At 43.4% G+C, this 26,208-nt stretch overlaps 1 protein-coding gene across 6 annotated transcripts in view; it reads right to left on the reverse strand.

The window, feature by feature from the left end:
* The window catches only part of LOC118400814 (kinesin-like protein KIF21A), a 71,692-nt gene that overhangs the window by 42,144 nt on the left and 3,340 nt on the right, over positions 1–26,208 (reverse strand). For all 6 annotated transcript variants that reach the window (XM_052474724.1, XM_052474720.1, XM_052474721.1 and 3 more), the window contains exons 2-3: positions 11,426–11,648; positions 9,983–10,165 (exon numbers count right to left, since the gene is read on the reverse strand). In XM_052474724.1, coding sequence (XP_052330684.1) covers positions 9,983–10,165; positions 11,426–11,648 — 406 coding nt within the window. The remainder of the gene's footprint in view (positions 1–9,982; positions 10,166–11,425; positions 11,649–26,208) is intronic.

Genomic DNA, 26,208 nt, shown 5'->3' on the forward strand with positions numbered 1-26,208 from the left:
CAGAGATGTTTCTATAGAATGTAACAGGCTTTGCCACCACTCCCCTTCTCTATGGTGTGACCTCTACGAAAGGCTTTTCTACCAAAGTAACTTGGCTTTGTGCTGGTGCCCAAGGTCCAGAGCAGTATATCTAAATGCAAGGCTCTGCCAAGGTCCTCGTTTGATGAACGGAGGTGAATAACAGGTAAATGACTTACAGTGCATTCAGAAAGTATTCAGACTCCTTCACTTTTCTCCACATATCGTTATGTTTCAGCCCTATTCTAAAATGGATTAAATAAACATTTTCCTCATCAATCTACAGAAAATGATTGGATACGATTTGGAAAGACACATTATACAGTGGGGCAAAAAAGTATTTAGTCAGCCACCAATTGTGCAAGTTCTCCCACTTAAAAAGATGAGAGAGGCCTGTAATTTCCATCATAGGTACACTTCAACTATGACAGACAAAATGAGGGGGAAAAAATCCAGAAAATCACATTGTAGGATTGTTTATGAATTTATTTGCAAATTATGGTGGAAAATAAGTATTTGGTCAATAACAAAAGTTTATCTCAATACTTTGTTATATACCCTTTGTTGGCCATGACAGAGGTCAAATGTTTTCTGTAAGTCTTCACAAGGTTTTCACACTCTGTTGCTGGTATTTTGGCCCATTCCTCTAGAGCAGTGATGTTTTGGGGCTGTTGCTGGGCAAAGATTTTCTATGGGGTTGAGATCTGGAGACTGGCTAGGCCACTCCAGGACCTTGAAATGCTTCTTACAAAGCCACTCCTTCGTTGCCCGGGCGGTGTGTTTGGGATCATTGTCATGCTGAAAGACCCTGCCACAGTTCATCTTCAATGCCCTTGCTGATGGAAGGAGGTTTTCACTCAAAATCTCACGATTCATGGCCCCATTCATTCTTTCCTTTACACGGATCAGTCGTCCTGGTCCCTTTGCAGAAAAACAGCCCCAAAGCATGAGGTTTCCACCCCCATGCTTCACAGTAGGTATGGTGTTCTTTGGATGCACCTCAGCATTCTTGTCCTCCAAACACGACGAGTTGAGTTTTTACCAAAAAGTTATATTTTGGTTTCATCTGACCATATGACATCCTCCCAATCTTCTTCTGGATCATCCAAATGCTCTCTAGCAAACTTCAGACGGGCCTGGACATGTACTGGCTTAAGCAGGGGGACACGTCTGGCACTGCAGGATTTGAGTCCCTGGCGGCGTAGTGTGTTACTGATGGTAGGCTTTGTTACTTTGGTCCCAGCTCTCTGCAGATCATTCACTAGGACCCCCGTGTGGTTCTGGGATTTTTGCTCACCGTTCTTGTGATCATTTTGACCCCACGGGGTGAGATCTTGCGAGGAGCCCCAGATCGAGGGAGATTATCAGTGGTCTTGTATGTCTTCCATTTCCTAATAATTGCTCCCACAGTTGATTTCTTCAACCCAAGCTGCTTACCTATTGCAGATTCAGTCTTCCCAGCCTGGTGCAGGTCTACAATTTTGTTTCTGGTGTCCTTTGACAGCTGTTTGGTCCTGGCCATAGTGGAGTTTGGAGTGTGACTGTTTGAGGTTGTGGACAGGTGTCTTTTATACTGACGACAAGTTCAAACAGGTGCCATTAATACAGGTAATGAGTGGAGGACGGAGGAGCCTCTTAAAAAATAAGTTACAGGTCTGTGAGAGCCAGACATCTTGCTTGTTTGTAGGTGACCAAATACTTATTTTCCACCATAATTTGCAAATAAATTCATTAACCTGTTAGAACTCTAGGGGCAGTATTTCATTTTGGATAAAAAGACGTGCCCGTTTTTAGCGCGATATTTTGTCACGAAAAGATGCTCGACTATGCTTGGAATTGATAGTTTTGGAAAGAAGACACTCTGACGTTTCCAGAACTGCAAAGATTTTCACTGTGAGTGCCATAGAACAATATCTACAGGCAAAACCAAGATGTTTGAGTGACCAGGAAATCAACAGGATTTTTGAAGGCACGTTTTCCATGATCTCCTTATATGGCTGTGAATGGCACAGGAATCAACGGACACTTCCTATCGTTTCCCCAGGTGTCTGCAGCATTGTGACGTATTTGTAGGCATATCATTGGAAGATTGGCCATAAGAGCCTAAATTACCAAGTGTCCCGCATGGTGTCTGCGTGGAAATTGGTGCGCAAAAGTCAGGTCCCAGTATTTTTCCATCCGAATCAGAGAAGAATGCACGTGTCTAGGACTAGCATTTCAATGAAGAGATATATGACCAAACACCTTGAGGATTGATTCAAACAACGTTTTCCATGTTTCAGTCGATATTATGGAGTTAATTCGGAAAAAAGTTCGAAGGTGACTGAATTTTCGGTTAGTTTCAGCCAAATGCATAGTAACAAAACGGAACGTTGTGTCCTACACAAGCATCTTTCAGGAAAAACTGGACATCTGCTATGTAACTGAGAGTCTCCTCATTGAAACATCTGAAGTTCTTCAAAGGTAAATTATTTTATTTGATCCCTTTGCTGGTTTTTGTGAATGTTGCGTGCTAAATGCTAACGCTAAATGCTACGCTAGCTATCACCACTCTTACACAAATTATTGATTTTCTCTGGTTCTAAAGCATATTTTGAAAATCTGAGACGACAGGATTGTTAAGAAAAGGATAAGCTTGAGGACAGGCATATTTATTTCATTTATTTTGCAATTTTCAGAAATCGCTAATGTTGCGTTATGGTAATGAGCTTGAGGCTGTAGTCACAATCCCGGATCCGGGATGGGGCGGCCTAACAGGTTAAAAATCCTACAGATTTTTTTCTGATTTTGTCTGTCATATAGTTGAAGTGTACCTATGATGAAAATTACAGGCCTCTCTCATCTTTTTTAAGTGGGAGAACTTGCACAATTGGTGGCTGACTAAATACTTTTTTGCCCCACTGTATATAAGTTTCCACAGTTGACAGTGCACGTCAGAGCAAAAACGAAGCCATGAAGTCGAAGCAATTGTCTGTAGAACTCAGAGACAGAATTGTGTCGAGACACAGATCTGGGGAAGAGCACCAAAACATGTCTGCAGGATTGAAGGTCCTCAAGAACACGGTGGCCTCCATCATTATTAAATGGAAGAGGTTAGGAACCACCAAGACTCTTTCTAGAGCTGGCCGCACGGCTAAACTGAGCAATCGGGGGAGAAGGGCCTTGGTCAACTCCATCAACCACACCTACCATAAATGTCGTTCTTGTTAGCATGTTTCATGTAGAATTTCAACTGCTATTTTTAACCATCTCCATGTTGAATTATCATTCAAAAGCTTGTTTTCTGGAGCATATCATTAGCTAGTCCATTTATGGCTATATCCTTTGTAAACGTAGTGCTTCGTGTTAATTTGTAATTTCCTGAAATCCAATTGGTTACTGGCATTTAAAGGCCCTTTCCACCAACCTGATTGGTTCCCCTCTCTCTCAGATGAAATCTCGCGTCTTGTGACGGCCGGCCGCCCAACAACCTGCCCGCTTGACCCTATCCCCTCCTCTCTTCTCCAGACCATTTCCGGAGACCTTCTCCCTTACCTCACCTCGCTCATCAACTCATCCCTGACTGCTGGCTACGTCCCTTCCGTCTTCAAGAGAGCGAGAGTTGCACCCCTTCTGAAAAAACCTACACTCGATCCCTCCGATGTCAACAACTACAGACCAGTATCCCTTCTTTCTTTACTCTCCAAAACTCTTGAACGTGCCGTCCTTGGCCAGCTCTCCCGCTATCTCTCTCAGAATGACCTTCTTGATCCAAATCAGTCAGGTTTCAAGACTAGTCATTCAACTGAGACTGCTCTTCTCTGTATCACGGAGGCGCTCCGCACTGCTAAAGCTAACTCTCTCTCCTCTGCTCTCATCCTTCTAGACCTATCGGCTGCCTTCGATACTGTGAACCATCAGATCCTCCTCTCCACCCTCTCCGAGTTGGGCATCTCCGGCACGGCCCACGCTTGGATTGCGTCCTACCTGACAGGTCGCTCCTACCAGGTGGCGTGGCGAGAATCTGTCTCCTCACCACGCGCTCTCACCACTGGTGTCTCCCAGGGCTCTGTTCTAGGCCCTCTCCTATTCTCGCTATACACCAAGTCACTTGGCTCTGTCATAACCTCACATGGTCTCTCCTATCATTGCTATGCAGACGACACACAATTAATCTTCTCCTTTCCCCCTTCTGATGACCAGGTGGCGAATCGCATCTCTGCATGTCTGGCAGACATATCAGTGTGGATGACGGATCACCACCTCAAGCTGAACCTCGGCAAGACGGAGCTGCTCTTGCTCCCAGGGAAGGACTGCCCGTTCCATGATCTCGCCATCACGGTTGACAACTCCATTGTGTCCTCCTCCCAGAGCGCTAAGAACCTTGGCGTGATCCTGGACAACACCCTGTCATTCTCAACTAACATCAAGGCGGTGGCCCGTTCCTGTAGGTTCATGCTCTACAACATCCGCAGAGTACGACCCTGCCTCACACAGGAAGCGGCGCAGGTCCTAATCCAGGCACTTGTCATCTCCCGTCTGGATTACTGCAACTCGCTGTTGGCTGGGCTCCCTGCCTGTGCCATTAAACCCCTACAACTCATCCAGAACGCCGCAGCCCGTCTGGTGTTCAACCTTCCCAAGTTCTCTCACGTCATCCCGCTCCTCCGCTTTCTCCACTGGCTTCCAGTTGAAGCTCGCATCCGCTACAAGACCATGGTGCTTGCCTACGGAGCTGTGAGGGGAACGGCACCTCAGTACCTCCAGGCTCTGATCAGGCCCTACACCCAAACAAGGGCACTGCGTTCATCCACCTCTGGCCTGCTCGCCTCCCTACCACTGAGGAAGTACAGTTCCCGCTCAGCCCAGTCAAAACTGTTCGCTGCTCTGGCCCCCAATGGTGGAACACACTCCCTCACGACGCCAGGACAGCGGAGTCAATCACCACCTTCCGGAGACACCTGAAACCCCATCTCTTTAAGGAATACCTAGGATAGGATAAAGTAATCCTTCTCACCCCCCCTAAAAGATTTAGATGCACTATTGTAAAGTGGCTGTTCCACTGGATGTCATAAGGTGAATGCACCAATTTGTAAGTCGCTCTGGATAAGAGCATCTGCTAAATTACTTAAATGTAAATGTAAATGTAAATGATTGGTGAAAATGCCTCATCTCCCGCGAAGAATCCATGTAGAGAGACAAAATGAGAAAATCTCAAAGAATATACCTACAGTATGTGAGTAAAAATAGGTGATCTCAGTTAGCCAAAGTGAAAAATGCAGTGAATGAAAGATAAAATTAGCCTTACACGGAACCCAAACCAGCTGCGAGCATGCGCCATCGTGTATACATTTATTTTGTCCGCCCACACCAAACGCGATCATGACACGCAGGTTAAAATATCAAAACAAACTCTGAACCAATGACATTCATTTGGGGACAGGTCAAAAAGCATTAAACATTTATGGCAATTTAGCTAGTTAGCTTGCACTTGCTAGATAATTTGTCCTATTTAGCTAGCTAACTGTTGCTAGATAATTTGTCCTATTTAGCTAGCTAACTGTTGCTAGCGAATTTGTCCTGGGATATAAACATTGAGTTGTTATTTTACCTGAAATGCACAAGGTCCTCTACTCTGCCAATTAATCCACACATAAAACTGTCAACCGAATCGCTTCTAGTCATCTCTCTTCCTTCCAGGCCTTTTCTTCTCTGGACTTTATATTGCGGTTGGCAACTATCATAAATTAGGTGCATTACCGCCACTGACCTCGTTTGTCTTTCAGTCACCCACGTGGGTATAACCAATGAGAAGATGGCACATGGTTAGAACTGATTTCTCTGCTCGCGGTGTGGTCAGCCTGTCAGATTAGCCTTACCGTCCGTTCGAGGCAGTACAGGTAGAGGAGGAAAAGGAGGTAGCGCAGCAGCGCGTTGAGACCCAAATGAATTGAGATTAAGATGACAACTTGCAGCGATCAACCGGACAGCAGCCAGCCAACAGTGGCTTTTATTCCACATGTCATAAATAAACCAATTTGTACATGATTTGATTTGCCCTAAGTGTCTAAACACTGGACTGAAATCACCATAGACCCCACCAACCAGGGATTCTGTAATTCTGTCATGATAGAATGTGCAAACTGTGAAGGTGATGGTGATGAATTTAGGAGTGTTTACACTTCCTCCCGGCTGCAGGAGTGCTCCAGGGGAGATGTGGCATTTGATATAAATGTGAGGATGGCTCTTCTAGCCAACAAATTTGGACTTGGTTATGCAGCTCATTTCTTCCTTGCTCCAGCAAATGTATTCAAAGTGAATAAAACCGAGTGATGGGAAAACATAACTATGCAATGAGACTGTCACATAGGCCTACAATGTCAGGGCTGTGAGAAATGAGCTTTACATAAAGTAACTACATGCTAATATGCTAATATTTACATAGGGTAACATGCTGATATTTAGTCCCTGCAGTTATGACTGTACCCCCCACTGCAGTTGCAGAGATTCAGAGAGGGCTACAGTCTGGTGAGTGCTGCAAAGATAATTAGATGAGCATACGCAGATATAGACCCAGACATAGCAGAGTTGCTGAAGGAGGATGAGGATGCCATCATTGACATGCACGTATCCTTTGATGGCACTTCGCACAAGAGAGGGTAACATGTCCAACGACGGGATAGGTGTGTGTGCGAGCCCTCGAAAGTGATGAAAATCCACCCCGTCACAAAGGCCATACAATTTTTAATAGAGAGGTTGCACAGAAAATGGTACTTGTATATCATAGGATGTCAAATGATAACCTCCTCAAAAGAATGTAGCACGGAGGAACCCAGAATGCAAATGAATGTCTGAACTCAATGCCCCCAACCGGTCTTTGTGGGCAAAAGCCGCATTAACGGGAGAAGCCAGTAATGGCAGTAGCCACGTTCAATGAGGGAGAAACTGCTATATCAAATGTGATGATCACATTGTGGCTTGACAGCACTCTAGTGACACTGGAAGCAATCAGAGAGGAGGATGTGAGAGCTGATGCTGCTTCAATGGAGTGTGCCAAGCGGAGGCGCAGGTGCTATGTCACAGTCAACAAAGTCAAGTGGTACCAGCAACCACTCAGAGGGCCTTACATATAGGGCAGGCATAGCTGATTCATGTTCTGTGCATTTCAACAGCCATACAAAGTTCTTGAATGTGACAAATTGAGCAAAGTGATGTGAGAATTTGCCCAACAGACCAGTATTCAAGTGATATGCTCTATTGCTTGAAACAAATGTATTAAATGTGCTAATGTATTTTTAAAAGGTATATTTGATGTTTAAATATCAGTTTAGAAGTGATATATGAATGAGAGTTTAATTCATGTGACAAATTGTCATATTTATGGAAAGTACATTTTAATAATAATAATAATCATAACATTTTAATAATAATCTTTATCGGAGATTAAGCGCCCATTCATTTTTCTCAGTCTTCAAAGATGTATATTCACATTATTTTACACACAGGTTCTTAGGTCTTATAGTTAGATTCTTACAGAGCCTTTTTTTTTATATCTTGTGTCGTTTTGATTTTAAATGTCATTTTATTGTGTAAATATATGCAAAATATGCATCAGCCATACATGTGAAGTGTTTCTTAAATAATTTCATGAAATGACAATATTTTGACAAACTGATCAGTAAAAGTGTGACCATTGAGTGTCTAATAACAACAAAACAAAAACATTCTGCCTTGAAGCAATGCGTTGAAAAACGTATTCTCGTAATATGCAAATTAGCGCATATTTAAGGAGGGTTTGCATAATTTGCACATTTACATTTTTAAATAACTAAAACCTGTAATACAATAATATATTGTACTTATGTATACTTTCAACTGGTAAAGTTTCAGTCTGATGAGAGTAAAGACAAAAAACATATTATCCTGTGGTGCCTGGCCTTAAATAATATGTCACCCTATAACATATTTCCATGTGTATATTTCCACATACAGTTGAAGTCGGAAGTTTACATACACTTAGGTTGGAGTCATTAAAACTCATTTTTCAACAACTCCACAAATCTCTTGTTAACAAACTATAGTTTTGGCAAGTCGGTTAGGACATCTACTTTGCGCATGACACAAGTAATTGTTCCAACAATTGCTTACATACAGATTATTTAACTTATAACTCACTGTATCACAATTCCAGTGGGTCAGAAGTTTACATACTCTAAGTTGATTGTGCCTTTAAACAGCTTGGAAAATTCCAGAAAATTATGCTATGGCTTTAGAAGATTCTGATAGGCTAATTGACATCAGCCAAGACCTCAGAAAAAAAATATAGACCTCCTCAAGTCTGGTTCATCCTTGGGAGCAATATCCAAACGCCTGAAGGTACCACATTCATCTGTACAAACAATAGTACGCAAGTATAAACACCATGAGACCACACAGCCGTCATACCGCTCAGGAAGGAGACACTTTCTGTCTCCTAGAGATGAACGTACTTTGGTGCGAAAAGTGCAAATCAATCCCAGAACAACAGCAAAGAACCTTGTGAAGATGCTGGAGGAAACAGGTACAAAAGTATCCATATCCCCAGTAAAACAAGTCCTATATCGACATAACCTGAAAGGTCGCTCAGTAAGGAAGAAGCCACTGCTCCAAAACCGCCATAAAAAAGCCAGACTACGGTTTACAACTGCACATGGGGACAAAGATTGTACTTTTTGGAGAAATGTCCTCTGGTCTGATGAAACAAAAATAGAACTGTTTGGCCATAATGACCATCATTATGTTTGGAGACTAAGTGAGAGGCTTGCAAGCCAAAGAACACCATCACAACCGTGAAGCACGGGGGTGGCAGCATTATGTTGTGGGGGTGCTTTGCTGCAGGAAAGACTGGTGCACTTCAGAAAATAGATGGCATCATGAGGCGGACAATTATGTGGATATATTGAAGCAACATCTCAAGATATCAGTCAGGAAGTTAAAGCTTGGTCGCAAATGGGTCTTCAAAATGGACAATGACCCCAAGCATACTTGTCACGCCTTGGTCTTAGTATTTTGTGTTTTCTTTAATTATTTGTTCAGGCCAGGGTGTGACATGGGGTTATTGTATTTTCGTATTGGGGTTTGTTGTATTTGGGATCGCGGCTGAGTAGGGGTGTTGTATCGGCTTGGCTGCCTGAGGCGGTTCTCAATCAGAGTCAGGTGATTCTCATTGTCTCTGATTGGGAACCGTATTTAGGTAGCCAGGGGTTTCACTGTGTATTTCGTGGGTGATTGTTCCTGTCTCTGTGTAGTTTCACCAGATAGGCTGTAATTAGGTTTCACGTTCCGTTTTGTTGTTTTGCATTTGTATAGTTATTTCATGTATCGCTCTTCCTTTATTAAAGACATGAGTAACCACCACGCTGCATTTCTGTCCGACTCTCTTTTGACAAACGAAGAAAGACGTTACAATACTTCCAAAGTTGTGGCAACAAAGTAAAGGCATTGGAGTGGCCATCACAAAGCTCTGACCTCAATACTATAGAACATTTCTGGGAAGAACTGAAAAAGCGTGTGCGAGCAAGGAGGCCAACATACCTGACTCAGTTACACCAGCTCTGTCAGGAGGAATGGGCCAAAATTCATCCAACTTATTGTGGGAAGCTTGTGGAAGGCTACCCGAAACGTTTGACCCAAGTTAAACAATTTAAAGGCAATGCTACCAAATACTAATTGAGTGTATGTAAACTTTAACCCACTGGGAATGTGATGAAAGAAATAAAAGCTGAAATAAATTATTCTCTCTACTATTATTCTGACATTTCACATTCTTAAAATAAAGTGCTGGTCCAAACTGATCTAAGACAGGGAATTCTTACTAGGATTAAATGTCAGGAATTGTGAAAAACTGAGTTTAAATGCATTTGGCTAAGGTGTATGTAAACTTCCGACTTCAACTGTATATTCCCTGCCCACGTCTCGGTCTCCTTTTTGACGCCGCAGTCCATACCTCCAGGAACTGTGCGTTGATCTTGAACTCGGGCATGGGACGTCCCTGCTCTTTAGCAGCCTGCTGGCGCTGCTCGATGCCCCTGAAGAGGTGGGTGACTGCCCGGGGAATAATGCCCAGCTCCTCCTCCCCGATGTTCACATCAAACCCTGTACCCATGGTGTACGTCTTACCTGACCCCGTCTATAGGAGGAGGAAGAGGAGGATGATAAGACAGTGGTGGAGAGGAAAGATGAAGAGACGGGTGAGAGGGAGATAGGATAAAGCGGGGAGGATGAAGAGGGGGAAAAAGATACGGATTAGGAAAGGATGGGGTGGGGATGAGTATGGCGAGAGAGAGAAAACTAGTTTAATTTATTTCACATAATTAATTTATTGAAGTTTCATTTACATCTGTTGTGCTTGTATTCAAGTGAAAAGAACCCTCTGATTACTGGGTCAGACTGTGGGGAAAGTGTTAAAGCTGGATTAGTCCATCCCAGTACAGACTAGACAGACACATATTCTACCAAATGTCCTCTACAGTCTGAGTAAATACACAGGGACAAACTGAACAGAGCTGGGCTTGGTCAAACCGGGCTACCTAGAGCCTGGGTCAACCACTGTAGCTACTGTACATACAGTATGGATGACATACAAATAGGTTACCATCAATGCAGGAATGGAAGGGGGAAGATGAGCTTATATAAAAACAAATGTATGGATATCTTAGATGTGTGCGTGGCTACTTAACCGCATCACTTAAGACCCCACACCATTTAAATCCCCCTCCCATCAAACAGACTTAGTTCTAGACAGCCCCTACTATTGGAGAAAAAGGCTCAGTTACCAAGGCAACCGGGGTGAAGGGGAGAGAAGCCCAAATGTCAATGCAATTTCCATTGCTACAGAGTGAGACTGCCAGGAAAAGGAAAGACGCAGCTTGAGAAGAGTATGAATTGGTTCATTTGTAGGAAACGAGAGGGAGGGGGATGGAGGGGTTGCTTTGGTGGTGTTACTATACATAGATTAGTGCTTTATGATGGTTTGCAATGACAGAAGCACCGCCAGTACTCTCAGAAACCTTTTGTAAAAACTATACAACCACTCCAAGAGCTAATAAGTATTGGAGGGGGTCCGTGAGTTTTCAGGACCTCACAAACACATGTGTAAGGCAGGATTATGATATCAGTTCAGTCTTTGACTAGTGATCCAACATGAGCTTTTGCATTTCACAAATAACCCCAATAACTAATAGCTATAACCCCAATAACTGCAAACTAGGGGAATATGGGACAACTGCTATAGCCTACTGCTATAGCCCAGAGTTGTTCCTGGTCATGTGCCTATGGAAATATCAACAGGTTACACGAAAATATCCCCCAAAGGACCAAACGGCCATGCAGTAAGAACAATCAACCAAGATCAGTTGAGAAGTCTTTGAAGGCCATCGTGTAGACTTGCCTGGCCGTAGGCAAAGATGGTGGCGTTGTATCCTTCGAAGCAGCCCTCGATCAGTTTCTCAGTGCAGTCAGCATAGATGCTGTCCTGACAGGAGTCCATGTCGAACACATAGTCGTATGTAAACGCCTTGTCTTTACCCAGCATCACCTGGGGCTCCCCAGGGGTCACAAACGTACAGATGTGACATCCCTCAATCTTCTCCCGTGCCAGTTGAGGACGGATCCTGGTGGAGATAGGGAGGGGGAAAGAGAGCGAGAGAGAGAGGGAGAGATAGAGAGAGCGAGAGCGAGAGCGAGAGCGAAAGAAAGAAAGAGAGAGAAATGTCACTGTCAATAAAAGCTGAACATACTGTAATTGGTTTAACCTATGTAAATATAATGTTGTTTTTAGTCTGCACATTTGTTTGTGTGTTAAGTGTTCAATATGTACAGTAACATTCCTCACTGTTGATCTAAGTTGTTGTACTATTAAATGGACTCTTCAAACAAGGAGTTAACAAAGGCATTAACTTCCCTTACAAGCCTATAAAAAGGCCAGTCTAGCAGCTCGAGGTCGACCGAAGAATCGGCATGGCTGATTAATTAGGGCCGATTTCAAGTTTTCATAACAATCGGTAATCAGTGTTTTTGGACGTCGATTACGGCCAACTACATTGCACTCCACGAGGAGACTGCGTGGCAGGTTGACCACCTGTTACGCAAGTGCAGCAAGGAGTCAAGGTGAGGTGCTAGTTAGCATTAAACTTATCTTATAAAAAATAATCAATCTTAACATAATCACTAGTTAACTACACATGGTTGATGATATTACTAGTTTAACTAGCTTGTCCTGCTTTGCAAATAATCAATGCGGTGCCTGTTAATTTATCATCGAATCACAGCCTACTTCGCCAAACAGGTGATGATTTAACAAGCACATTCGCGAAAAAAGCACTGTTGTTGCACCAATGTACCTAACCATTAACATCAATGCCTTTCTTAAAATCAATACACAAGTATATATTTTTATACCTGTATATTTAGTTAAAATAAATTCATGCTAGCAGGCGATATTAACTAGGGAAATTGTGTCACTTTTCTTGCTTTCTGTGCAAGCAGAGTGAGGGTATTGTCACACCCTGACCATAGTTTGCTTTGTATGTTTCTATGTTTTGTTTGGTCAGGGTGTGATCTGAGTGGATGTTGGATGTCTTGTTTGTCTGTTTCTGTGTTTAGGCCTGATATAGTTCTCAATCAGAGGCAGGTGTTAGTCATTGTCTCTGATTGGGAGCCATATTTAGGTAGGCTGTTTTGTGTTGGGTTTTGTGGGTGGTTGTCTCCTGTGTCAGTGTTTGTACCACACGGGACTGTTTCGGGTTTTCACATTTCTTATTTTGTAGTTTATTCATGTATAGTTTCATTATTAAAGAACCATGAAATATAACCACGCTGCATTTTGGTCCGCCTCTCCTTCTCAGGAAGAATCCCGTTACAGGTATATGCAGCAGTTTGGGCCGCCTGGCTCTTTGTGAACTGTGTGAAGACCATTTCTTCCTAACAAAGACCGTAATTAATTTTACAGAATTTTACAGAATTATGACATAAAATTGAAGGTTGTGCAATGTAACAGCAATATTTAGACTTATGGATGCCACCCATTTGATAAAATACGCAATGGTTCCGTATTTCACTGAAAGAATAAACATTTGTTTTTGAAATAATAGTTACCGGATTTTACCATATTAAGGACCTCGTATTTCTGTGTGTTATTATATTATTAAATTATAATTAAGTTTATGATTTGATATTTGATAGAGCAGTCTGACTGAGCGGTGGTAGGCAGCAGCAGGCACGTAAGCATTCAATCAAACAGCACTTTCCTGCGTTTGCCAGAAGCTCTTCGCTGTGCTTCAAGCATTGCGCTGTTTATGACTCAAGCCTATCTCCCGAGATTAGGCTGGCAATACTATAGTGCCTGTAAGAACATCCAATAGTCAAAGGTACTGTACATGAAATACAAAGGGTATAGAGAGAAATAGTACTATAATTCCTATAGTAACTACAACCTGAAACTTCCTACCTGGGAATATTAAAGACTCATGTTAAAAGGAACCACCAGCTTTCATATGTTCTCATGTTCTGAGCAGGGAACTTAAACGTTAGCTTTTTACATGGCACATATTGCACTTTTACTTTCTTCTCCAACACTGTGTTTTTGCATTATTTAAACCACATTGAACATGTTTCATTATTTATTTGAGACTAAATAGATTTTTATTTATGTATTATATTAAGTTAAAATAAAAGTGTTCATTCAGTATTGTTGTAATTGTCATTATTATTACAAATATATATATAGAAAAGAAATCTGCCGATTAATCGGTATCGGCTTTTTATGGTCCTCCAATAATCGGTATCAGCGTTGAAAAATCATTATCGGTCGGCCTCTACTAGCAACAGGAGGTATACAGTAGTCGTCCTTACGCTACCCTGAATCTCTGACCCAATACTCTGCCCCATACAACCAGCTAGCTGGCTTCATATGTATGTTTGTGTGTGTATGTCCGTGTGTATGTCCGTGTGTGTGAGATTGGGAGTGTGTGTGTGGGGAGTACGAATGTGAGCTAGAGACGCACTAAGCTCCAATGCTGAATCTCAGTAATGCCCTCCTGATAGCTGGCCAACTAAAAGCTGGATAATGGATAATTTAGCCTGGTTAAAAGTGAGAGAGTAGGTTGGATAATTTAGCCTGGTGTAGAAGTGAGAGAGGAAGTATACACTGGGCATATACCGTTGGGGAAATTCCCCCCGGACCCCCTCGAAGTAAATGCTTTTTTATCAGAGTAATCATCACTTAAATAGCTGGTTTCAGAGCATTTCTGTGTCTAGTTGAGGAACTGAATACGCCCCAACCTGCTGTCTATTCCTGCACCCCCACCATCACCAACTCCACTCCCTGCCGCTTCTCCAACACCACTGCACTCTCTCCATAAATCATTAAGGGCTGTGCGTATCGAGGGAGAAGATCGAGGGAGGAAATGAGAGGTGGGGTTGAAAGGCTTCTTTATGCACATTTCTGCAGAAGGGAAGGGAAAAATAAGGCAGAAGAAACCTTCAAACACGAATACAGCACTCAGCACCGATGGTGCAACAGAGCAGTCCAGTTTCACATGCTTCGTTGTCCTTTAGGGAAGAACAAAGTGCAATTGACTAGTGTACAAGGAGGCCAGTGGGCCTGGGCTAGAGGCACAGTGGGTCTGGGCTAGTGTGTTCATCACGTAGCATGTGATAGATCTGGTTAGCTCCCTGAGCAGTCAGCTTTCTCTCCTAACACCCATTCTGAGTTTACAGTCACTGGGACAGATACCTTCAGAAACGGCTCTACACAGAGTGAGAGCACAGACGGGGAATACTGTCTGAAGGGGCTCGGAAGAGCTCTACTGTGTGTCTCACACACAAACACATCCTTGCATGCCCACACACATGTATGAGACAGTGCCAGTACGTGTAGTGTCACTAGAGCCAAGCGTTGGTCCAAGCTTTGATCCTAGACAAAGACCTGCAGCCATGTAGTTTTATTCACTATGAAGGAATACTGGGGTTCCTGAAACTCAGCTCTGGTCAATCATAACTATAGTGTTTACCAATAACAGTGCTCAATTTACACCTTCACAGTTTAAGCATTTCGTTTAAAATACTTAATTTAAGTGTTTGTGGAGGACAGTGTCTGCTGTCTAACAGTCTGCAGTGTGGGCCTACTGTACTGTTCTTTGTGTTGCGCTGGGTGACTTTAAAAATGGGAAGAGGTTGCCATGGATACTTGTTATGGAAGTGGCAGTTAAAGGAATAATACTATCGAAGCAGGATATCATGATACCAATGAGCCAGTTAACCAGTCTAAGTGATGTGTCCCAAATGGCACCATATTTCCTATATAGTGCACTACTTTTGACTATGGGTCAAAAGTCCTGCAGTAGGGAATTTGGTGGCATTTGGGACACAGGTTCAATTACGTCAACCAGAGCATCAACCAGCATCATACTTTACAGGCATTTTTAGTATGGCTCTAATAGCTCTTACAGAGCTGAGCTTATTCTTGATTATGAGTACACTTGACTAAGTATGTGTTAGTTATGAGTGACATTTGGAAGCAACAACAAGGGGACAGAATAGTAGGGCAGATTAAAGCTTAATGTTTCAGTCTTGGTGAAACGATAGGCCCTACAGTGCAACCCATGGTAACCCCTGTTCCCCAGCACAGTATAATCTCTCCATAGCAAGTCTAGTTCTATGAATCCCACGTTCACCATCTGTAGTATGTTGTCATCAACCTTGCCGTTTAAGCAACACATTCCAAATGTAGTTACTCCGCAATACTAAGTCGAAAGAGCACAGCAAAAAGAGCACGGCAATCAACGACGGTTGCATGTCACGGGCCGTGGAAGCCGAAGACAGCAGCCTGCCGCAAAGTAGCCTACATTCCCAATGAGAGGCCCGGAGCGGATACCAGCAACGAATAGCTTCGCCGCCCTGGATCTTCCTGCACCTTCGTCGCTGGGGTTACCTGTGTCTGTGGCCATTGTGCCTACTCCTACTCAAATCAAATCAAATGTTATTTGTCACATACACATGGTTATCAGATGTTAATGCGAGTGTAGCGAAATGCTTGTGCTTCTAGTTCCGACATGGCACTAATAACCAACGAGTAATCTAGCTAACAATTCCAAAACTACTACCTTATACACACAAGGGATAAAGAATATATACATAAAGATATATGAATGAGTGATGGTATCGAGTACAGTATATACATATGAGATGAGTATGTAAACAAAGTGGCATAGTTTAAAGTGGCTAGTGATACATGTAGCACAAAGATGCAGTAGATGATATAGAGTACAGTATATACGTATACATATGAGATAAATAATGTAGGGTATGTAAACATTATATTAAATAGCATTGTTTAAAGTGGCTAGTGATATATTTTACATCAATTCCCATCAATTCCCATTATTAAAGTGGCTGGAGTTGAGTCAGTGTGTTGGCAGCAGCCACTCAATGTTAGTGGTGGCTGTTTAACAGTCTGATGGCCTTGAGATAGAAGCTGTTTTTCAGTCTCTCGGTCCCAGCTTTGATGCACCTGTACTGACCTCGCCTTCTGGATGATAGCGGGGTGAACAGGCAGTGGCTCGGGTGGTTGTTGTCCTTGATGATCTTTATGGCCTTCCTGTGACATCGGGTGGTGTAGGTGTCCTGGAGGGCAGGTAGTTTGCCCCCGGTGATGCGTTGTGCAGACCTCACTACCCTCTGGAGAGCCTTACGGTTGTGGGCGGAGCAGTTGCCGTACCAGTCGGTGATACAGCCCGACAGGATGCTCTCGATTGTGCATCTGTAGAAGTTTGTGAGTGCTTTTGGTGACAAGCCAAATTTCTTCAGCCTCCTGAGGTTGAAGAGGCGCTGCTGCGCCTTCTTCACGATGCCGTCTGTGTGGGTGGACCAATTCATTTTGTCTGTGATGTGTATGCCGAGGAACTTAAAACTTACTACCCTCTCCACTACTGTTCCATCGATGTGGATAGGGGGGTGTTCCCTCTGCTGTTTCCTGAAGTCCGCAATCATCTCCTTAGTTTTGCTGACGTCGAGTGTGAGGTTATTTTCCTGACACCACACTCCGAGGGCCCTCACCTCCTCCCTGTAGGCCGTCTCGTCGTTGTTGGTAATCAAGCCTACCACTGTTGTGTCATCTGCAAACTTGATGATTGAGTTGGAGGCGTGCGTGGCCACGCAGTCGCTTCCCCTACGATTTCGAAGACGATGTCGGCAACCGTCCGTCCCTGCTCTGGATCGAGCGGGGCTTCTCCGTCTCTCGGAGACCTGCACCATCCTGTGAAGCGTGGGAGTGTGCCGATTTCCTCAACCTTTTCGCCAGCCGTGATTATGGGCAGCTCCATGTTAAGAAGTGTGACTGTTCCTGGTGCAAAAACAATGTCCTACCCCGGAGCTAGAGTAAATGACATTACTAAGCTGCTCCCGGATGTATTACGCCAGGACAGGGACATCGATTCTATCGTAGTCCATGTTGGTTTTAATGATATCATGAAGGGCAGCTCTGAAGAGTTGAAACTGGATTTCAAGGAGCTGATTGACTGTCTGCTAGACACTAATAAAATAGCCGTCATATCTGGCCCTATACCCTCTCTGAATCGGGGCCTTGAACGCTTTAGCGGGATTCTCACTCTTCACAACTGGCTACGTGATTATTGCAGCTCAATGGGTGGAACTTTTGTTGAAAATGTTGATACTTTTTAGAAACAAAACACGTTTTATAAGGAGGATGAAATCCACCCACACCTTTTGGGTTCCTGGATCCTTTCACAGCATTATAAGGCTGCGTTGAGACAATAACTTATCAATGACCCAAGCCCAGCTCAGTTAATCCATATAATTGTGTTGCTGATGTCACACCCTGATCTGTTTCACCTGTCTTTGTGATTATCTCCACCACCCACCCAGGTGTCACCCATCTTCCCATTATCCCTGTGTATTTATACCTGTGTTCTCTGTTGCCAGTTCGTTTTGTTTCGTCAAGCCTACTTTTCCCCTCTGTCCTGTCTCGCGATTGTTCATGTTTTCTAGTTGTTTTCCTGGTTTTGACCGGTTTCTGCTTGCCCTGACCCTGACGCTCCCTGCCGTCCTGTACCTTTTCCCCACCTATCCAGATTACTGACCCCTGCCTGCCCTGGACCTGTCTTTTGCCTGCCCCTGTTGGAATAATAAACTGTTGTTAATTCGACGTTGTCTGCATCTGGGTCTTACCTTAAAACGTGATAGCGGAGTCATCATAACGCTTTAGCAAATGTACATTATACCAGGGGCATTGGTAGACACAATGTAAGGAACCTAATTTTACGTCCCTCTAACTGCCCTGAATGCATCTGCCGATCTTACAGCTATTGTATGCAGCAATCATGTGTCTATGAACCAGATTTATGCTGTTAGCACTGAGGCAGTGTGTCCTAGGATCGAATCCCAGAGCTGACAAGGTAAAAATCGGTCGTTCAGCCCCTGAGCAAGGCAGTTAACCCACTGTTCCCCGGTCGCTGAAGATGTCGATTATGGCAGCCTTCCGCACCTCACTGATTCAGAGGGGTTGGGTTAAATGCGGAAAGACACATTTCAGTTGAATGCATTCAGTTGTACAACTGACTAGGTATCCCCCTTTCCCTTTCCATAATAGGACGTCCACTGTGTGCAGCTCACCCTGCACTAACACAAATAACATAAGAATATCTACTTCTGATAAGCTTCCTAGTAAAGCAATGAAAACAAGCAAGCATTGCAGGAGTGGTTCAAAATAGCCTGTTAACTGCTAGTCACAGACAACATTCGTAATGTGACTATCTCTGAAACTCACTTAGGCAATACCTTTGATGATACAGTGGTAGCAATACAAGGTTATAACATTTAAATAAAATACAGAAATGCCAGTGGTGGAGGTGTTTATATTCAAGTGCTAACAGTCAGTATCTGGATAATATGTGTGAAATGCTTGTAATGTATGTGATATGAACAGAGGTATATTTTCTGTGTGATTTAAATATTAACTGGCTTTCATCAAGCTGCCCACTCAAGAAAAAGCTTCAAACTGTAACCTGGTTCAGATTATCAGTCAACCAACCAGGGTAGTTACAAACACAGCAATGAAATCATCAACGTGTATTAATCACATATTTACTAATGCTGCAGAAATGTGCTTGAAAGCAGTATCCAGATTCATCGGATGTATTGATCACAATATAGTAGCCCTATCTAGCAAAACCAAAGTTCCAAAGGCTGGGCCTAATATAGTGTATAAATGTTAAACAATAAGTTTTGTAGTTATTCCTATGTTGTTGATGTAAAGAATATTTGTTGGTCCGTGGTGTGTAATGAGGAGCAAACAGACGCTGCACTTGACACATTTATGAAATTGCTTATCCTAGTTACTAATAAGCATGCACCCATTAAGAACATGACTGTAAAAACTGTTAAATCCTTGTGGATTAATGATCAATTTTAAAATGATATGGTTGTGAGGAATGAGGCAAAAGGAATAAGTCTGGCAGTACAAGCGATTGGCAAACAAACTACAAATTGAGAAATCATGCGACTAAACTGAATTTTAAAAATATAACTACACTATGAAACAAAGATAAATTACATAAATAATGAAGATAAAAAGCTTTTGAGCACCTTCAATGAAATGTTGGGAAAAAAGGCAAACTCAGCAACATCATTCATTGAATCAGATGGCTCATTCATGACAAAACCCACTGATATTGCCAACCGCTTTCATGATTTTTGTTGTGCAAATATTGCAAATATATAAATATAATGCAAATATTATTTGTACTACATACGTAGATCTACTTATTGTCACTTTAGTTCAGAGAGAGGAGGGAGGGATGGGGGAAAGAGAGAGAGATAATGACAGAGAAGAGAAAGAGAGAGAGGGGGGGTGAGCAAGAGAGAAAGAAAGAGAGAGAAAATGAGCAACATGTTTGCATGGGTGTGGTGTACACATGCCAACCAATGTACTGTATAATTACCCAAAATGTGTTTTGCTTGCATTCTTAGTACAAATCAACAACAGTAGGAGGGTCTCCATTCTGCTCCATAAACATGTCCGCAATCGCAAAGTTTAAGTCCTATTGGGTGGATGCGTCTTGGACTGGCAGAATGCGCTGACACCTCAGAGGTCATGATACATAGAACAGAGTTCTTCCAGAAATGCAGTGGTGGGAGACAGTCTATTTTGGAGAAAGTTCAGTTTAAGTGTAGGCTATGTGCTGCCTCGGAAATAAATAGCCTTCAGTTCAGAAAGTGGGTCCTCATATACTAACACTTCACAGTGTTTCACTTCAGTTACAGGACATTTGAACTTAAGGAAAGGACTATAATTAGGCCTACATTACATATCAAAATTATAGGACTGGACTATATCATGTGCATCACAAACCAGCATACGCATACTGCTAATGCGACACCAGAAACAATACAACTTAGTGGTCTTATTCAAAGATACCAGGACTGAGGTATTTACTGTAGGTGAGGGGAGTGACACAATATACCCACCCACCCACCCACACACACATCCGTCCAGATACCATTACATGTCCAAAAGTATGTGCTCGTCGAACATCTCATTCCAAAATCATGGACATTAATATGTCATTTGTCCCCCCTTTGCTGCTATAACACCCTCCACTCTTCTGGGAAGGCTTTTCACTAGATGTTGGGACTTGCTTCCATTCAAACACAAGAGCATTAGTGAGGTCGGGCACTGATGTTGGGCGATGATGCCTGGCTCGCAGTCGGCATTCCAATTCATCCCAAAGGCGTTTGATTGGGTTGAGGGCAGGGCTCTGTGCAAGCCAGTTAAGTTCTTAACGAACAATTTCTGTATGGACCTCGCTTTGTGCACGTGGGCATTGTCAGGCTGAAACAGAAAAGGGCCTTCCCCCCAAACTGTAGCCACAAAGTTGGAAGCACAGAATCGCCTTAAATGTCATTGTATGCTATAGCGTTAAGATTTTCCTTCACTGGAACTAAGTGGGCCTAGCCCGAACCATGAAAAACAGGTTCATACACCTGTCAGTAGCGGGTGTGGCTGAAATATCCAAATCCACTCATTTGAAGGGCTGTCCACATACTTCTGTATATAAACTGTACATAATGCTGGAGTGAAGCAAGTTGTTCTTATTTTCTTGACTTACATATTGACTTTAGTATTTTGACACTGAAACTGCCCTATCCTGCTGCAGAAACTATAGGCTAATATTGGTAGAAAGGAAATACTTCAGACTAGGGATGCATGGTATATCGGTGAACATATGGGAATCGGCCGGTATTAGCTAAAAATGCCAACATCGGTATCGGCCTGATGTCTAGTTTAACGCCGATGTTAAAAACCAACGTCAAAGCTACTGTGCCTACCTATATAACGTAGGTACATGACGTAGAATGTTGCACTACACATGCAACACAGCCTTCCTAACCTAGCCCACAATGTCTGCTGTGTGGATCGAGCAGTCAACAAGTCGTGCAGTCATTTGAAAGAGTAAGAAGGTTTCAGAAAGACAACTCAAAGGCGAAATCCATTAAAGCCAAGATAATGGAATTCATTGCCCTTGACAATCAACTGTTCTCTGTCACGGGTGATGTTGGCTCTCGCCGACTGGTTGAGCACTGGTACACACTACCAAGTGCGCTATTTTTCAGATGTTGACCTACCGGAGTTACACAGTAATAGCGTCACTGCTATTAGCTTCACAACATACATACTATGGAATGCCGTTTGGGTCTTTGCGTGTCAAAAAAGATATAGTTACACTGTCAAAGTTGTACAAAAAAGTGTGCAAACAAACAAACAGCAGCCACGAATGCTGTGTTTACAATACTTGTAACGGCGTTCTTCGTTTGTAGAAAGAGAGTCGGACCGAAATGCAGCGTAGTGGTTACTCATGACTTTAATAGAAAAAATGACACATGAAATAACGATACAGAAAACAAAACAACAAACGGAACGTGAAACCTAATTACAGCCTATCTGGTGATACTACACAGAGACAGGAACAATCACCCACGAAATACAAAGCGAAACCAGGCTACCTAAATACGGTTCCCAATCAGAGACAACGAGAATCACCTGACTCTGATTGAGAACCGCCTCAGGCAGCCAAGCCTATACAACACCCCTAATCAGCCGCGATCCCAAATACTACAAACCCCAATACGAACATACAATATAACATAAACCCATGTCACACCCTGGCCTGATCAAATAATATAACAAAAACACAAAATACAATGACCAAGGCGTGACAGAACCCCACCCCCCCCAAAACCAAGGTGCGGACTCCCGGACGCACCTCAAAACCATAGGGAGGGTCCGGGTGGCTGTCTGTCCATGGTGGCGGTTCCGGCTCGGGACGTGGACCCCTGTAAGTCTCCATTAAAGTCATAGTTCCTCCCCTTCATAGTTCCTCCCCTTCGCCCTGGGATAATCCACCCTCGCCGCCGACCATGGCCTAATAGTCCTCACCCAGAACCCCACTGAACTGAGGAGCAGCTCATGACTGAGGGGCAGCTCAGGACTGAGGGACAGCTCGGGACTGAGGGGCAGCTCGGGACTGAGGGGCAGCTCGGGACTGAGGGGCAGCTCGGGACTGGGAGACTGGGGGGACTGAGAGACTGGTTGACTGGCAGATCTGGAAGAGACTGGTTGACTGGCAGATCTGGAAGAATCTGGTTGACTGGCAGATCTAGAAGATCATGGCTGACTGGCGGATCTAGCTGCTCTATGCAGACTGACAGCTCCTTGCAGACTGACAGCTCTGGCAGCTCCATGCAGGCTGACAGCTCCTTGCAGACTGACAGCTCTGGCTGCTTCATGCAGACTGACAGCGTCATGCAGACTGACAGCTCTGACTGCTCCATGCAGGCTGATAGCACCCTGCAGACTGGCAGCTCTTTGCAGACTGACAGCTCTTTGCAGACTGACAGCTCTGGCTGCTTCATGCAGACTGACAGCACCTTGCAGACTGACAGCTCCCTGCAGACTGGCAGCTCAGGCTGCTCCGAACAGGCAGGAGGTGTTCAAATAGTGTTATTTGACATGTCAAAGACACAAACGGCATTCCATAGAAATCCTGGTTGAGAAAAAAAAGACTGAACTAATGAACAACGAAAAGCACAGCAAGTGAGTGAAATAAATAGGTTTTGATTACGTTTTACTGGTAATGGGGACATATGTAAATGCCAACAAAATAACTTTTTGGTCAGTGTGTGTGTGTGTGTGTGTGTGTGTGTGTGTAACCTTTATTTAACTAGGCAAGTCAGTTAAGAACAAATTCTTATTTACAATGATGGCCTGGACGACGCTGGGCCAATTGTACTTTCCCTATGAGACTCCCAACCACGGCCGGATGTGATACAGCCTGGATTTGAACAAGGAGTGACGCCTCTTGCACTGAGATGCAGTGCCTTACACCACTGTGTCCATGTGTGTGTGTTAACTATTTAACTGTACTAGAATGCTTAAAAGGCCGCAAAAATTGTAAATATCGGTTATCAGTATCGGTATTGTTTTTTTTGGCAAGGAAAATATCGGATATCAGTATTGGCCAAAAATGTCATATTGGTGCATCACTACTACAGACTGAAGTTCTGTGTAGCAGAGCCGAAAGTGCATTACCGGCTTGATGTGGATGTTATCATAGGTTGTGCTTATTTGGTGTGTGTGTGTGTGTGTGTGTGTGTGTGTGTGTGTGTGTGTGTGTGTGTGTGTGTGTGTGTGTGTGTGTGTGTGTGTGTGTGTGTGTGTGTGTGTGTGTGTGTACAGGCCTATAGAGAAGTAATTACACGATAGTAAGGATCAACTGAAAGCCAGTTATTCTGGTAGTCAACACCTGTCTTACAAATGAATAGTACACACATGCACACGCACACACGCACACACAAAACACACATGCACGTGTACAGGCACGCACAAACATTTCAAATAAGGTGGTACTGTACACACACACACACACACACTCCCACGTCTCTCATCACCTTGACTGAAAGACCCCTGCCATTATGCTACAGTACGTGTAGTTTATGTACTTAACATTGAAGTAATTACCTTATCTGGATGGTTGAACAAGTACCTCTCCACCTCAACTCCTCCCCTCATTCCAACGATGTGTGAACAACCATTAAAACTGTGTCCTGGCTCCCTATTTATGTATACACACACACACACACAAACAGGCACACACACTCTTTATAATCATAAACACACCCCATAAGAAAAAGTTGGCTTATACAGTGTATAGGTTTAGCCACGCGAGTTGGAACGCACATGTGTTGGTTGACCCCAATTCTAGGGGAGTAATTTAGAAGCATGTAAGCAGTCGTGAGGAAGGCAGCTACAGGGTTAGACTATAGTGGTGAACTGGAGGCAATAATAAGTACAACTATTTAGGCCCCCTGGCCTATGAGATTCCCCAAGTAGGGCTTTTTACTAATGAAAAGATAACATTGTCGGCATGGGTTTAAATCCGTCCCACTGCCATGTTGGTGGGACTCTTCCTATCTTTCCATTGTATCCCTCTATTAGTATTTGTTTAATTTAAAAAATCTGAAACCACGGAAAAATAATATCAATAAATAGGGTACACATGCACCACACACACACACACACACACACACACACACACACACACACACACACACACACACACACACATACACACATACACACAGGGGAGCCTGGGTCATATGTACAAATGCGCTTACAGTGCCTTGCAAAATTATTCACCCCCCCTTGGCATTTTTCCTATTTTGTTGCCTTACAACCTGGAACTAAAATAGATTTTTTGGGGGGTGGTTGTATCATTTGATTTACACAACATGCCTACCACTTTGAAGATGTTTTATTGTGAAACAAACATGAAATTAGACAAAAAAACTGAAAACTTGAGAGTGTATAACTATTTACCGTCCCCACAAAGATAATACTTTGTTGAGCCACCTTTCGCAGCAATTACAGCTGCAAGTCTTTTGGATTACGTCTCTATAAGACAGGCACATCTAGCCACTGGGATTTTTGCCCATTCTTCAAGGCAAAACTGCTCCAGCTCCTTCAAGTTGGATGGGTTCCTGCTGGTGTACAGCAATCTCACACTCAATTGGATTGAGGTCTGGGCTTTGACTAGGCCATTCCAAGACATTTAAAATGCTTCCCCTTAAATCACTCGAGTGTTGCTTTGGTAGTATGCTTAGGGTCATTGTCCTGCTGGAAGGTGTACCTCCATCCCAGTCTTAAATCTCTGGAAGACTGAAACAGGTTTCCCTCAATAATTTCCCTGTTTTTAGCGCCATCCATCATTCCTTCAATTCTGACCAGTTTCCCAGTCCCTGCCGATTAAAAACATCCCCACAGCATGATGCTGCCAACAACATGCTTCACTGTGGGAATGGTGTTCTCGGGGTGATGAGAGGTGTTGGGTTTGTGCCAGACATAGCGTTTTTCTTGATTGCCAAAAGGCTCAATTTTAGTCTCATCTGACCAGAGTACCTTCTTCCATATGTTTGGGGAGTCTCCCACATGCCTTTTGGCAAACACCAAACATGTTTGATTATTTATTTCTTTAAGCAATGGCCACTCTTCCGTAAAGTCCAGCTCTGAGGAGTGTACGGCTTAAAGTGGTCCTATGGACAGATACTCCAATCTCCGCTGTAGAGATTTGCAGCTCCTTCAGGGTTACCTTTGGTCTCTTTGTTGCCTCTCTGATTAATGCCCTCCTTGCCTGGTCCATGAGGTTTGGTGGGCGGCCCTCTCTTGGCAGGTTTTTGTGGTGGCATATTCTTTCCATTTTTAATAATGGATTTAATGGTGCTCCGTGGGATGTTCAACGTTTTGGATATTTAAAAAAAAAAAAAAACCAACCCTGATCTGAACTTCTCCACAACTTTGTCCCTGACCTGTTGGACAGCTCCTTAATCTTCATGGTGCCGCTTGCTTGGTGGTGCCCCTTGCTTAGTGGTGTTGCAGACTCTGGGGCCTCAGAACAGGTGTATATATATACAGTGCCTTGCGAAAGTATTCGGCCCCCTTGAACTTTGCGACCTTTTGCCACATTTCAGGCTTCAAACATAAAGATATAAAACTGTATTTTTTGTGAAGAATCAACAACCAGTAGGACACAATCATGAAGTGGAACGACATTTTTTGGATATTTCAAACTTTTTTAACAAATCAAAAACTGAAAAATTTGG

The sequence above is a fragment of the Oncorhynchus keta genome, chromosome 22, assembly GCF_023373465.1.
Source record: "Oncorhynchus keta strain PuntledgeMale-10-30-2019 chromosome 22, Oket_V2, whole genome shotgun sequence".
Taxonomy (NCBI): domain Eukaryota; kingdom Metazoa; phylum Chordata; class Actinopteri; order Salmoniformes; family Salmonidae; genus Oncorhynchus; species Oncorhynchus keta.